Here is a 16,934-nt window from a genome sequence, read left to right on the forward strand (position 1 = left end):
ACCTATAAAAATTATATCACTTTGTAATTTGAGAATTATTTACAATTTTTTTCATTAATTGTTAATTTGCTAATCATCCATTCACTAATATGGGTCAAATCATTCTGCATATTTCCTTGCATGTCTTTGTATGTTTTAGAATTATATATTAGCACTGTATCGTCAGCATCCAGTTGAATCCTTCCTGTAAGTTTACATAGGGTTAAATCATTTATGTATAGATTAAATAATAAAGGTCCCAAAATAGAACCCTGTAGAATTCCACACTTAACTAACTCACATTCGCTTTGTGTACTTTTATTACAACTGCTTGTTGTCTATTATTAAAATAACTTTTTAATAGATTTAGCTTTGGTCCTATTATTCCAATATGTTTTAATTTCTCTAATAATATGTTATGGTCTACTGTGTCAAAAGGTTTTTTTAAGTCAATAAATAATCATGAAGTTTTATTTTCATCGTTAAGTTGTCTTGTATTTCATTAATTAAATCAAAAGCTGGTTATTTTTATTGTAGTTAAATCTCCATTAATATTTAGAATAAGGTTTTTCTCATTTTTATTTTCCGGAGTATTTTTGTTAATTGTCCTAATATTTTTCCATATTTTATATTGGTTAAACATTTTATTATAGTAATCTACTTTTATTTTTCTCCGATAGCAGTTACAGCATTCTAGCTAGATTTTTTCCGTGTTAAAATAATACTATTTTTAATTATTTTTTGCGCACATTTTGTGAAGGTTCTATTTTTTTTATTGAAATGTATATCGGTCGGCAAGCCGGAATCGGCCTGCGGGCCGTAGATCACCCATATATGCATTTTATATAATTGAATTTTTCTTTTTTTTCAGACTTGGTGCACTGCACGAACGAGCCCAACGTGTCCATTCCTCAATTGGCCAATCTGCTCGTAGAAAGATCTCAGAGCACGAACTGGGTGGTGGTGTATAAAGCGCTCATTACAGTACACCACCTACTAGCATTCGGAAATGAGGTGAGTTAACGTTTTATTTATAGAAACGTTGAAATATTATAGAAAAAAATTTGACATCAAAACAGCACCAATAAAACACGATTAACAATTAGGCCAACGATTAAATATTATACATTGTTGCATGGTAACAGTATCAAATTTCAAAACTCTGGAAAGTGTCGTGATAATTTTATGGTACTATAGGGACTTATTAGCAGCTGTTGTCGGATTAAATTTCTGGTTAGCGATGCTTTTATGTAAATATTATGTTCAAGCCAGATTTATTTTAATATAATAATCGTTTTAAAAATATACAATGTGTACTTTATACAGTGGTACACTTGGCGAGCATTATTGGAGAATTATTATCGACGTATCGCCGATCAATAATATAAATCGTGCTAAAATAAAGAATAAAATATTTCTATGTTTAGCTGATCAATGCGTGACAATCTAATTAGCGTCATTCTGGAAACAACATTTCGGAACACTGCCTTGTGAAACGTCTTACTTATCACTGAAGGGGTGTGGTGTGATATTGCCATTATCGCTCAGCTAATCTTAAACGTCATTTTTTGCGACGTCATAATCTGCTCTTTTCTATGATATCCTGTCTATTTTGTACCTTAAGTGTTCCGTAGATTCTTTGATGGGATAGTTGAAGGTGCTTATGGTCGAGGTTCCTCTTGTTGATTAGAAAAAAATATGGTTTCGATCCGTTCGACCCACTGACATAACCTGGTCCAATTGCGCGGGTCGCGTACTAGCGCCCGCGCTTATCTCAGCGCTCTTGCCAAATTGAACGCGGTCAAAAATAGACTAGCGCTACCAAATACCGACCGTTAGAATGATGATAGTCTCTTGTGTTTTCGGTAAATATCCGCAGGCAAACATTTGTAACAGTATTTGGTAAAATTGTGCCGGAACTACGAAAGCAAAGAAAATATGTTTATTGTAAGATATAGTTGCTACTTTATGACTTGAAAAACTGGACCACTAATTCGATATGCGACTCAATATTGAATTTGGTCTTGCTTGTATGTGTTTTTTTATCAGCGTATTATTATCTCAATTTAATTATTATGATAAATGTAGATATAATTGAAGCTATTAAATAGTAAAATGGGTTGCTTACATTATGTTATTATACGTTTAAGGTTTCTAACCATAAGTGGTATGACTTCGCAGCCAGAAAGACATCGTTAGAAACTAGTATAAATTTATTATATTATATTACATATATTGCGACAAACTATGGGCGAGTATCGTTATTCTTCGAGCAGTAATGGAGAAGCTGGCGGAGGGATGATGTCTAGTGGATGGTCCTCGGAGGTCTTGTAGTTGTGGCAGCGACGGTGCAGTAGAGGTTCGTCTCGTCTCGTATGATCCACTGTCTACCTCTTTTCATTAGAGACCAGCCTTAAGTATCAAATGCTGCAAAGTTCGCCGAGGAATCACAACCACGCAGCGACATTCCAGACAATTTTTGCACCCATTTCTTTGAACAACGAAATATGTCCATGCCTCTAGAAAATGTCATTTCCTTGATGGAGATCCTTTCGAGGTCGAATGGTGTAACGGGAATATTGTAGCTTTACGGTGCTTTTTGTCGTCCGGCGATGTATTATTTCCGTGCCCGTTTCGCAACAAAGAAATACTATTTCAATGCATCGGAGAGTAATTACATGTTATTTATGCGAAACCCTTTTTTTATGGACGTAACGAAAGCTTTTGTGTGGTCCCTTCCTTTACACTATTGTGAAGTTCATCCTTGTTATACCGTAGTTACGGTAATTATTGCGCGAGTTTCAAGAGGAAGAACCTCCCACATACGTATTCGTTTAGTGTAATCGCATTATTTATTTGTCTGAAAAAAGAATTGTGATATTTTGGTTTTAAGTTGTATTGTGCCATTAGTTTATTTTAAAACATGTTAATAAAATAATATTAAATTCATTTTTATATGTTAATATAACGGGCTGTATTGAAGCTAAATTATTATATTGGACAACTCAACTTTCAGCATTGCCTGAAGCCTCATTGCTACATTTTACAGATCTTTAGAAAATTATACTGGATTATTGCGCACACGAAAATTACACAGTAAAAATTCTGTACATAGATGATTGTTTGATTGTCAAATTTTACTTTTGATTCCAACTGCTTTATATTTTTCTCTATTTTTAAGTAAATATTTGTGTAATCATAATGCAAGTGTATCATAATAATGTAAATTACTAATAATATTTTTAAAACATGACTTTTAAATTAAAGTCATATTGACACCTTCGATATATGTATATATACATATAGACATTGTTTTTTTATATATTGATGTTTTCTTAAATATATGTATATTGATGTTTTCTTAAATATATATATATATATTGATCCTTAGTGAATCTCGACTGGGGGCCTCGTCCCAATAGCTCTCATTTTGTATACAAATTTAGTAACACTAACCGGTTTATTGCGCGTTTTTGAGCGCATACTGAGTGAGCAGGTCGCGTTTGTCAGTCCGCGAAGCTGACAATTTATTATTATTTTAATTATTGTTTTTTTTTCATTCTTAATTCCTGTAAATTATGCTTGTATACGAATCTCAAGAGTCGCGTCAAAGCATATACTAAAAAAATATCGCTTTAAACCACCATTTTATGTTCAAATTTATTAATGCGAACCGATTTAGTGTGATTTTTTTAAGTCACGCGGTAACAGGAATGCATACAGAATGAGGAGATACGTGCAGCTAACAATTAAATTAGAGACATCAAATGATGCATACAAAAAAGTTTCGATTATTTGTCTCAAGTTTAAACAGAATTTTTTTTTTATTTCACTATATAAGTTTGCCAATTTTTCATTCATGGAAATTACTGGTTGTTGCGTATAAAAACACCTGACGAATTCAATAGAGCACATGTGCGTCATATTATTATCTTTGTAAATAACAAATTACTGCAAAGACTTTCTATCGAATGGAGTTTCTATCAAAATTGTATGTTGACGGGTACTATTAAATACTATATAGTGTAAACTTTGACTTTAAACAAGTTTATAATATTTAATGGTTCGACCCGAAAACATATAAATCTAAATCATAACAGAAAATCTCAAATAATATACGTTACAAGTTTTTTTTTAAATTCCAATCATATTATTTAATTACATTAAAAACGTTAAAAATACGACTCGCTGGCTTTTACTGCATTAGGGAAATTAAATATAGTACCACTTAGTTAATTTCGTCAAGAGACGTCACTGAAGTAATTATGGATAATGTTTTACGTACCAGGTGTAATAAACAAGATTTTGTAATGCATTTAATAAATTAGGTTTAAATTACATTTTTGCAAATGAGAAATGTGATTAATTATGCACAAATTTTATTCAATATAAATAAATGCCAATATTACTACGATTGAATAATGATGTCTTATGCTTTCACTCGATTGATTTATTATGACGGAACATTATGTAATACGGTGTCACTTTCGAGTGATAGTGCGTAATGCTATATGTATATCATTAAAAAAACTGTATTTATGTTGACAAGTGATATATCTACATATTTTTTTTTCAAAACACCATACATATACCAATGTGTTGTACTCCATCATTTGTCAAATATTTTTTTTTTGTGAATATAAATATATGTAGGGTATTTTTAGGAATGAGATTCAGCCCACTCTGTGGCAAGGGCGCAAAACTTTTCCTAATATCTTCTATTGTTATTGAAGACCGTAAAATCTGGAAATAGATTCTCGCATACACAAATCTTTTGATTGCGTTTTTAATTTATTCATAAATTCATATCCGAATTTTTCGTATGTAAATATCGTAATGCATGGCAAATCCTTATTCTGTTTGTGTACGAGAAACGTAGTCTGTGTTTGTAATGTATTATTTTCTATATTTTTAGAAATGTTTGAGCCTTTCATCTTTGTTTGTTGTAGGGTTGAAGTAGCGATCACAATATTATTATTTATTTGATTTGCGTTTCTTTTTTTATAAAAAAATACCTTTTTCCATCGCAAATAATTTCTTTGGAAATGTTGTTTATAGAAATTGTATTTCAAAACTCACAACACAATAAAGTAAATTTTAATCAATGCGTGTTGTGATTATTCAATTTTTATATATGATGCTATGTAATATAAACGAACAGTTCCATTCTTAAACTGATTGATTATGTTTAATCATCTGCGAGATTATTTTATTTACGCAACTTGTCTAAAGGAGGTAATTACAACACTTGTGAGGTGTTCATTGGAGATCTCTCTTAGCATTTCCCAGAAAAACTTTGATTTATTTTTGTGGTAAATAAATACACAAAAGCTATTGATTTTCCAAGAAAAAGGTATCAATTAAAAAAATATATTTTCACTTAATTTCATTTTTCTATGTACATATATCTTACAACACATCAATAGATTTAAAAATATATAAATACATTATTGCTGCCTCCACACGAACATAGTGGACGCTTTTATGAAAGTAAAATATATAATTCTAGCTACATTAGGTTTTTTTTATATGTACGTTTCGTTTTACATCTAATATAATCTTCTGTCGTTCACCAAAACGGTGACAACTTCTCTCGATGCGGAATTCAAGTAGACGTCGTGTTTGAGAAAGCCTTTGACAAAGTTTGTCATGGGCTATTATTAAAAAAATTGTCGAACCTCGGTTGCTCGGATAATTTAACTCGGTTATGGTGGCCGATTGTCGAAAGAATATTTTACCCCTTCGGGGGCTCCAATCTGGGCCCTCTGCTTTTTGTGTTATTTATTAATGACATAAATACAGCAATTAAAAATTCAAGTTTTCTTCTGTACGCAGATGATTTAAAATTATATAAATACATTCGATCTGTTGTGGACTCCTTCTCTCTACAAAGTGATTTAGACTCTCTGTGGAGATGGGCTTCCGTTAACCGTCTGCCCTTTAGTGTCGGAAAGTGCCATATTGTGTCATTTTCTCGATCCCATTCGCCATCAGCTTATTTCTACCATCTCGGTGGTAACATTTTGACTAGAGAAACTTCCACTAAAGATCTCGAAATCACTTTCGAGAGCAAATGGAGGTTCTCTCTACACATACACGACGTCTGTGATAAATCTTCCAAGATGCTCGGCTTTGTTATGAGGAATGCCTTTCACTTTGACGATCCGTCAGTTATTCGCATCCTTTATGACACCTTAGTTCGTAGCATTCTTGAATCAGGATCTATAATTTGGAATCCCCGAATGGCCAAATATTCCCTTTTAGTGGAAAAAATTAAAAAAAGGTATTTAAGATACCTTTACAAAAGGAGATTTGGTTATTATCCCTACATATATCCCAGCGCCTTTCTTTTAGGAGCGTTGGGATACGACTCGCTGAGTTCTCGCAGAAAGTTGTATGTCGCTGAGCATTTTTTCAAATTACTAAAAGGTGCTGTCGACAATCCAACTATTCTCGAGGAATTCCAGTTTTAGGTTCCGGAATATTTTCGAGAATCCCGATCGCGTCCTCTTTTGATGGCCGTTAGGGCTAGGACGTCCGCACTTGCCGACTCGCCTATAGCTGTGGCCATCCGGCCCCTTAATACGATGGCATTACATATTGACCTGTTTAATGTTAGCTACGAGGAGCTGATATTTTATAAATTTAAAACTTGTTTTCGACCATCGTGGCGCATTGGGGTAACCTGTTAGGCCACGATGGTCTTAATTTAATCTAAAAAAAAAATATTATATTTTAATTGGCCTCGTTTTCGAGTTAATATTTAATATTTCTTTCACTTCTTGTTGAAATTCGAACTAAATCCAGTTATTCCAAAGTTTAAACTCGTGTCAAATTAAACTAGGTTTATTTATGCGGCAGTGCAATAGATTATGAGTAAACTGGCGTGCAAAGAAAAAAATCCTTTTATACGATGAAATAGCTGCGAGCGTTCAGCGCTGAAGCGCTTTGTGAAAATGTATATCTGCAAACTCCTACAGAAGCGATTGTTGACTCCCGTGTACAGGATGTTACACGTAAGATACCTTTAGACGTGTTTAGCGATCAAAGCCAAGCGGGGAGAACATGATCTCACACCGTTGCCTTATTCATTAGCTGGATCGTTAAGCTTTTCGCGTCGGATATCGTTCTTTTTAGTGTGTGTATTCGCGTACTATATGACTACATGTAAAATATGAGTGCAACGGCCTTTCAAAAAACGACTCGAAAGGTCTCTAGGTGAGCTCAGAGGTCGAGAGGTCGCCGGGAGAGCCCGAGTCGCAATTTAGGTGGTATTTATGATACTCCCACGCGAAAAATGATGAGTTATACGTGATGAAAACGAGTCTTTGTTTTAGTGTTGTGAAAGCCTTTTTAATCTTTTTAGCGAGTTAATCGATTATATAATAACTTATTGCATATTGAACATTAATCCGTGAAATGTTCCATAAAATATAACTACGGCGTGTGTTTTTATAATTCAGCCTGAAATTATGTTAAGTCGGTAAGTAGTTGTGCGCGATACGCATCGCGTTCTAGGTTAGATCGTTAAATACGCACTAGAAAAATCGTACTTTATTATCTCAGATTCGGACGTACGTTTGTGCATTAAAAATATATTCCGTTTTAGCAATAAATTCACCGGAAGGACTTAATTGTTTTATTGTTTTAGATAGTTAACTATTCGGAAACGTTGTTACTTTTGCAGCTTTCTTTCAGTCTAACAAACTAAATTATCTAATCGCGCGTGCGGGTAATTAAAAGCTAGTGAGTGCAAAAATGCGTTAGTGGTATAGTAGTTTCTAATGAGGCGTGTTTTAGGGTAGTGACAGATCAAATCTGTGATAAAAATACTGTGCAAATTATGATATTATAAATATTTATATATTTGTGTGTGAGTTTATATGATTTAAGCTATTTTATTGTAAATCCAATAAGCGACATTGGCAGGTTTCATATTCCTTTACCATTGCATATCTGTGATGTACACCGAGTTTACATGTCATCTTACCTATATAAATATGTCGAATAAAAAAGTTCACACATATGTAAATTTTGAACGTGATGAAAGTATATATTCTGTTACTAATCGGGAATCAATTCACTGTATGATTCTACAGAGGACGGAATAGCCGTAATGTCTCAGACTAGTAAATTTGAGGTTGCGGGTTCGAATTTTTATTTATAAAAACTGTGTTTTTATTAAAACCGGCCTTAGCTGGAATGACATTTATTGAATATAAATTATATTACACATTATAATTTATAATAAATTATTAATATAGATATCGTCGATTTCCAAGCTTTTAGTATGGTGGTTAATACATAGTTGTTACTATTCATTATGTCTGATTTATCCAGTTGGTACAGATTTACCCCGTTGTAACGCATTTGGCTTACGGTTGTCAGGTTACAAAAGAATGCTTAAAAAATAACTTTTTATCGAAATTTATATTATATGCTTTTTAAAATATTGAATTCCTTCAATTATGCTATGAATTATATTAATTTAATAATATGTTAATGTAAATAATTTAATTTTAGACACATATCTTTTTATTATACAGATTCTAATGAAATGTAGTTTTAGTTTGAATGGAATTTGCTACAACAATTTTCTCAAGTTTTTATTAAATTTTTACTATAAATCAAAACCAATAATTATCAGAAAAAATCTAACCGTATAACTAATTATTAAAATATGCAATCTAACGTGGATTATCGTGAACCAATTTTCGTTAAAGAATAACTCATTCATTAGAGTTATGTAATCTGTCAGAATTCCGACGAATTATGAACAAACAGTGGTCTTTTTTCAGCCAATTTTTACTGCAACTGTGCCTCTAGGGATTACAATAAGAGGGACAAAACAGTGAATACCGGTATTAACATTATATTTTTATTATAAATTGGCAATAAAAAAACCGAGAGAATAATATCCATTCATTCAAAGTCGAACTGAATGCTTTATATACTAATAATTTTATACTAAATTTATGCTGTAATATATTGTCGAATATTGACACATGCTTGAGAATTTTGAAGATATTGAATCAAGGTATAGTAACTATTGTCAGCATATTATTTTTTTAAGAAATATAATAAACAAACAGTTCAAATTTCGACTTAAGTTGCATATTTCGTGTTTCAAACATAAGGCTTTTAAACAATCTTCCTTACATTCAGGTACTTCTAAAAATATTTTATACGCTGATCCTTTATTGTGTTTATAAAAATACAAGTATTTATAAAAATCAATGAGACGACTGTGTGCAAAAACCTTGTTTACCCATTTATTTTTTCATTTTCATTAATTTGTCGAAAAAAATATTTTTCGGCAAATTTGTCTTCTTTTGGAACAATAAGTCTAGAATATAATTGTCTTTGATCGACCGCTTCTGGATGCCTCCTAAATTTTTATAACTGGAGCCGCAACACCACTCGCTAATTTATTCCAACGAAATTCCTATATTACTATTTTCCAAATAAATCTTATGAGAAAGTAGTGCGTAGAAAATTTAAAATCTGTTTGTTTAAAATACGACATATTTTTTTCTCAAAACAGATTTATGTGTCTTGTTTTAATTATTGCACATTTAATATTTATTTTAAAATTTCTTCTCATATACTTCTACTCATGTTTAAGTAACAAATTTAATTTTAGCTATAAATGTCTATGTAAATATTATATAATACGTAAAAACTGCATATTACATTTTTACATTGATCTTACGCTACTTAAGTTGAGCATTACTTTATTTTCCGCTTCTGCTTCTGTTGTTCTAACCCACGAAGATATCGTTTTCAGCAAATAAAATGTACTGATTTAAGAAGGAAAATAAAAATTTGTACTACCGGTATTTCATTTTGTAATACCGGTAGTTCCGAAGGTCGATTTTTGCCCTGATACCGGTATCAGTACAATATATAGGTTCGTCGATATATTCATTTATATCTGGTTTTTTGACAGAGAAACATGACAATAAAGGTTTGTTGCTTCTATGAATATATTAGAAGCTATATATAAATATTTGCTAAATTTTAGATTACTGTAGTTTGAATTACTCTAGATTAAAATATTACGGTGGTTAAGCATTTAGAAATCTTCAGGAGAAATTGTTCATTTCATGTATGATATATTCATACATATATGAAGACGAAACCCGGTAGATACAGCTTAAAAATATGTATTCAGCTGACTCTTCACGTGTATATATACATAAATATATAATATATATTCAGAATGTGCGGTGACACAAGCGATAAAATGACGAATGAATATTCGCCTAAGGTCGACAGTGAGATGGCATTTTAGATTATTTATTGAGATGCTGGATATGTGTAGATGCGTATGTATATTTGATATTGACGGAAAAATATCCAGATTACAAAAAAAAACAAATATTCTACAGAACCAGCAAGTTAGTCAGGGACGTCATTTGGGAGGGGCAGGTGTTGGCTTTTGCCTCCCCCCCTTGAATTTGGACAGAAAAATGCATGTCATTTAATTAAATACTATGAATCTTCTCGGGTTATCATTCACAGCAAATCTATAAAAACAGTCGAATCTATCCCAAAAATATTTTTTAAAATAGTCATTTCAGTGAAATCATATCGGAATACATTTTCACCGCTATATATATTTTATATTTACATATTTATTATTTATTTACATGCAATGTTTAATGTTACAGTGAATGAGTATTTTTCAGTAAAATAATATTTTCACTAGTGAAGTCCAAATACATTTTCACCAGTAAATATATATTTTTACTAGCGAAAATATCATTTATCTGATAGGCGATAGTAAATTTAATTGCTGCTCTAAAATGTCTATGAAACTCAATTTGACAGCAGAGAAAAGTCTATTTACTGAAAAATACGTCGCAGTGGGAACGCGACGGCGACGGCGCGATTTTATTGTTTTTGACTTCTGAGAAGGGATAATTGTTTTTTGCGCTCTTCTATTGATCAAAATTCTGTTTTTATGTTCCTCATTTAATATGTAATATTATTATAAAAGTCGTAGCGTGAACGCTAGATTACCGAGCGTACCCACTACTACGTTGACGGCATGATTTTATTGCTTTTGACGTGGATTTTGACTTCTGAGAAGAGATAATAGTTTTTTGCGCTCTTCTATTGGTCACAATTCGGTTTAGATATGCTTCATTCGATTATCACTTATTGTAAGTCGTAATATTGATATAAGAATATTATTAAGTTTCCTTTGCGACAGCATGATTTTATTGCTTTTGATGTGGATTCTAAGCTGGGACGTCATTTGGGACGTGGCAGGTGGGGGCATTTGTTCCCCTTGAATTAGGCTAGAAAAATGCATTTCATTTAATGAAATACTATGAATCCTAATGAAATCGAAATATTATAAAGACGATCACTGACTGGCGAATTTAGTCCCCCTGGAAAAGGCTGATATGACGTCTCTGTCGAAAAATGGAATAACAAGATGCTTTATCAGTGTATATACTATGACCGAAATTCGCAGAATTCGTATGTTCAAAACAAAATGTTGGAAAAGCCTACCATTTATTATTGTTTAACAGATGTGGGTCGCAATCGTTTCAAGACGCAAAGATTTTATTTTATCAGTTTAATAATTCGATCGCGGTTAATTAATATCTAATTAATTAATTTATATGAAAATCCACACAAAACAAAGGTCGATGCGCATCCGATCTTTATGTATGCTTATAAATTTCGTTCCAAACTTTATTATCTATTGTATATACAATAAATTCGATAAAATTATATGTTTAAAATGTTCCATCAATTTTGCTGAATTAATTCTTTTCTGATTAAAAAATATGTAAAAATAAATTAAGCATTTTTCTTTTGACACCCTCACTGATCAGTAATTTGCAAATTTGTCGTTTCAAGACGCAAAGATTTTATTTTAATCAATCGATTTTATTGCCTTTGACTTGGATTCTGAACAAGTATTCCTATGAATTAGGCCAACAAATGCACGATATTCAATGAAATACTATGAATCTTAATGAAATTAAAATATTAAAAAAACGACCACTGTCTGGCTGACTTTTTAAAAAAAACCTACACAGAAAAATCTGAAATGACGTCCTTAAAGTAAATCGATAGTACATACATATATATATCGAATGCAGACGAGAGCTTTCAGATATTTCCCGTACCAGACAAATCTCTTAATTAAATTTAATTGTTTTAAAGTGTCAAAAATTAAATTTTTGATGATTTCAAAACCCTTGATCGGTGACACGGGCTTACTTGACCTTTTAAAGATTTGTAGATTAATACTCGTCTGAGGTTGATATATACAGAATCACGATGCATTTACCCGTTTCGATTTTAAATATTACGATAATGATTATTTTGTTAGTAATTTTCGTGTTTTTTCAATATTAAATCAACAATTTTCATACATATTCACATGTACATTGAGTGTACAGCACCGAGTTCGCTGATTTTTTATTGTACGGTCAATGGAAGATTAGGCCAAAAATACGAAAATAATTAACATAAGTAATAGTGAATAATAAGATCATAATTTTAAACTTACCTTAAGTCGTTCTTAAATTATATTGCACAATTAGCTTTTTATGTTGATTTTTCAGGAAACGATTAGAAGATTAACTTTTGATTCATAATGAAAATTTGGTCCATACTACTATCACCAAATTAATTGATTGATATTGTATGAACAATTTTCTTGGATGTCACGTAGGAATGCAGCTATTTTTATCTTATCATATTGTAAACAAAGCGTTTGTCATCACATGCGATGATTCAACAGATACAATTCGACTTCCACTCGCAGATTACGGATTCTACACCTGCTTTAATGATGATTTATGGTTTCAAAGAACCTCGGGCTTATCCAAAATACTAGAACAATATTGACGCATTCTTTCTTCGGTGCAAATCCAACTTCTCGAGACGTCCGCATAAGGTCAACGGCGGCGCTGCGGTTCCGTCGTGAATGGAAGGGTAGGTCGTGAAGGGGGTGGGTTTTCGCTCGGCAGCGGTCGACAATCGTCGGTTTGCGAGCGGCCGATCGATGCCCGCACAGATGCTATGTTTACGTAACCGTTGCCGATGTGTACGTGAGCGAAAACCCCGCTTTACGATCAGCTGTTCGAAGGATGCTCTGAAATCTAGAGCTTTCCTTGCGAAATAGAACTTTTCGATCTTTTGATTAAAATCTGTTTTTACAATTATCCACAGGAAATGTTTCTAGATTAGATAAAAGTATCCTTTTGCACGTGTAAATTATACAATTTTCTTCCGTCTTTCATGTCATTGTTTTGCAATATACAATATATAAATTAGTTTATATATTTAGATTAAAAATATAATGAAAGCGCACATAAACAGGACTTTATGTCACAGCGCAAATTAGGTGTAATAACGCGATACAATAATTAGAACGCTTTAGCATAAACGCTGCTTGCAAGCTATGCTCGTTTTAAGCCGTTCGATTACTTTTATGATAAGGAAGTACATTTACTTATGTTCATGCAATAATTTTAATATACATAATGTAACTTAATAAGTGCTCATTCAAATGCCGAATAGAAAGGATGCCGAAACTACTGGCCCAATTCACACGAATTTAATGATTAAGATGATTTACTTATTACTTTCTCTTTATAATGCAAAGATCGCACAAGAGCTAATTTATGATAAAATGAAAGTATTCGATCACTTTGATTAATTAAAAATCTTTTAAAATTTCTCATGGTCATGCAGTATATTACGTGGTTTCTATGCGTATAAACGAGAGCGCGTTTGTGTGTTACGTATTTAGGTTAATGTCATCAATGAAAGTGTTTTATCTTTAATAATAATTGTTACGATTGCATGTATGTATGTATGTCTATTTTAAAATAATTAAATAAACATTACTGTGATAGAGAATAATTGTGTAGAGCGAGCTCGTTTCAATTTATCGTGGTTGTTTTTAATGTTTAGTACCGAAAAGATAATAAAACTATATGTTGTTTCACTAAGAGAGATTGAGCGCATTTACAAGTATTTATAACAAACTTTTCACACATCGGAGCGTATATCTTATGTATTATATTTTTTTGTTTATGGCACTTTTCTTATCGGATAACAGCCATAAGTGTATTATCAACACAAAGTGTTACCGTGATAGTTTTAATGTTGGCTTTTATTTATAGATGTCTGTTTTTATAAAATACAACAATATTATAAAATAGGTGTTGAAGTATAATCATACTTAATACCTCAACTGCTCGTTTATTATTTATTCCCACTAGAAGCTTCATTTGGCAACCGATGATCTATGCTCATCTATTACAAGCGCTAGATGTCTAAAATCAACGTTTTTCGTAATTAATAAATGACAAGCTAGGTAGTGCGGCAAGTGAAGTATGCGTACCACGCAAGTTGCGAAATTGTGAATGCGCTTTACGTAACCGGATGACCTTGCGTATGTTTTTGTAGTGATGCAATTTCTCTCGCTTAGGCCGCTTTCTTGTGGCCCGTTATTCTCTTTGGATATCAAAAATCACGCCCTATCGCTACCGGTTTGTCTCGAAAGCGAAAAGTTCCCACGCTGAAAATCAAAAACCCCTCTCGGTTTCCGTATGTACACAGCTGTAATTATACATGCATAATCGGCTTTTGAACCGACTTTCTATATTCGTGCTGAAAACACCATTGTTTGTTCAGTTTTGAAGGATTACGTAAAACGCAATGCGTCCATTGTGATTCGTTTCAGGCACACGCTGCTGCTGCAGAACGTGGGATTTTGCACAATTTCGTCCTTGTGTCCCTAAACGCGAATTACTATTGCTTTAGCAAATGAAACGATGTACAAATATTTCTGCCCGATTCGTTACACCGAACAGATAAGATTAAAAAGTGCTGCCTCAAGACTACAGGAGTGTGACAAAATAATTGGACCAGACATTTTTTTCATATTTTGTTTGTTTCTACGCACTTTTATGTAATTTAAAAACTAAAAATAATATTTTTGCACATTTTTAATTTAAAAAATAATATATAGTAACATTAAAAGTACTCTTCAAGGCATACTCGCTGTTATATATATATTTTAGTTTTGGGTAGTTTAACCACACGTTTTCAATGGCTATTTTCAAAATATCTTAATATACATAATATAATGTAATATAAATATTACAAAATTAAATTTTAAGGAACATTGTAATTACATATTAAAAAAAATTATTAGAAAAATAGGTATATTATCCAAAATGAAAAACATGTTAAGTATGGACACAAAAAAAATTACGATAATATCATATTGCCCCATTTTACTTGTTGTGAGACAATATTAGATAAGTTTAATAAATTAGATAAACAAATGTTGTAAAAATTACAAAATATGGCAATGAAAGTAGTCTTAAATAAAAATAGATTCACTAGTTGAAGAAGTATAATTGATAGATTGGAATGGTTAAATGTTAAAGAAATATTAAAGATGAATGTTTTAGTATTTATATATAAGTTAGAAAATAATATAAGTATACAGTTGACCTCCTATAGCGTAAAGATTGGGGCTTTGTTATAAGAATACTACGTTATAGGGAGGACTAGGCAGCCATACAAAATTAAAGGTTAGGTTTTTTCAAAAAATATTTTAATAAGAAATAAATATATACATAGATTTAATACTAGAAATAGACAAAATTTAAGGATAGTTAGGTATAATAAAACGAGTACGGCTAAGAGAATTATGTAGGGAGGTGTGAATTTATATAATAATATTACTAGGACAATCCGCAAAAATAAAACTGTAACGGGCTTCCTAAATAGAATAAAAAAACACCTGCGTGCATTAAGTCTTTTTTATTTCATTTTTATGTTATATATGTATGTTTAGTTAAATTTGTTTGATGATAAAAATTAATAAATAAATAATTCTTTATTGATTTTACTGTGTGGCAGGTAGCTGCATCTTGCATAAATATAGTGTTTTATGAGCTTTTCAATAAAATATGAGTAAAAATATCTAGCCAAAACTTTTTATATTGCTCTTGATTCATCGTTCCTCGAACAAAATTAAGGGGACCCTTGTCACTAATAACCAGTGGCGTACGGTGGGTGTTAATATTGGGTGTGCTATAAAAAATAAAAATAAAAAGTACATTTTTTCATTTTTATTAGCCGAGGTGTTGGCATGCCTAAACTGCCTTACAGCTTTTTCCCATATATAAATAAATAAATAAACATTAAACCTAATCTAAAATATTATTATATAAAAATATCAAATTTCCAATAAACATAAACTTATAATTATTTATATATAAAATCTAATCTTCTTTCTTTAATCATAAATTTTTCTATCACGCTGTCATAAAAAGTGCTCTTCTTTTTAATATCCATAAGGATCCCTTTTTCTATTGAAATCAAGCTAAAGCCACATAGCTTTTCTTGATCTTGGGTACTTCGATAACAATTATTAATTCGTTTCAGAGCAGAAAATGAACGTTCTGCTGAAGCAGTACTGCTTGGAAGAATTAATATTAGTTTGCCTATTTTATCTATTTCCTGAAAACCTGACTCAAGATTATTTGTGTTCATAAATTGTACAAGCTCATGAACAGATTTCTCTGCAAATTTAGGTAAATGATAAAGAACAGCAAGCTCATTTTTTAAACTTATATAATCAAATAATGCTTTATAGAATTGTTGCAGTTTGGTAAGTAATTCATTTGGAAATTTTTCTTTATATTGCTCATATTTTTCTTTCTCCAGAAGGTGAAAATATTCCAATTTGGACATTGAAGAAAAACGGTTTTCAATTTGCTTACATATTTTATTAAATAGTTGGCTAAACGCGTGCTTTTCTTCAACAAGCAAATCATTACTCAGTCTTGGATAATTTTCTTCCGTTACATAAGAATCCCATAATGTTTCATAATTATTTTCCTGTTCATGTCTGAGTTGTTGCAAAATTTCGGTAACTTTCTTACAGCAATATAATATGT

The 16,934-nt window shown here is 31.6% G+C and overlaps 1 protein-coding gene across 11 annotated transcripts in view; it reads left to right on the forward strand.

Moving 5' to 3' along the window:
• Positions 1–16,934, forward strand: part of lap (phosphatidylinositol-binding clathrin assembly protein lap) — a 58,897-nt gene that overhangs the window by 28,425 nt on the left and 13,538 nt on the right. For all 11 annotated transcript variants that reach the window (XM_088196636.1, XM_088196642.1, XM_088196631.1 and 8 more), the window contains exon 2: positions 851–993. In XM_088196636.1, the coding sequence (XP_088052762.1) occupies positions 851–993 (143 nt within the window). The remainder of the gene's footprint in view (positions 1–850; positions 994–16,934) is intronic.

This window comes from Plectrocnemia conspersa, unplaced genomic scaffold (assembly GCF_051122295.1).
Source record: "Plectrocnemia conspersa isolate PC_06_02 unplaced genomic scaffold, ASM5112229v1 ptg000011l, whole genome shotgun sequence".
Taxonomy (NCBI): domain Eukaryota; kingdom Metazoa; phylum Arthropoda; class Insecta; order Trichoptera; family Polycentropodidae; genus Plectrocnemia; species Plectrocnemia conspersa.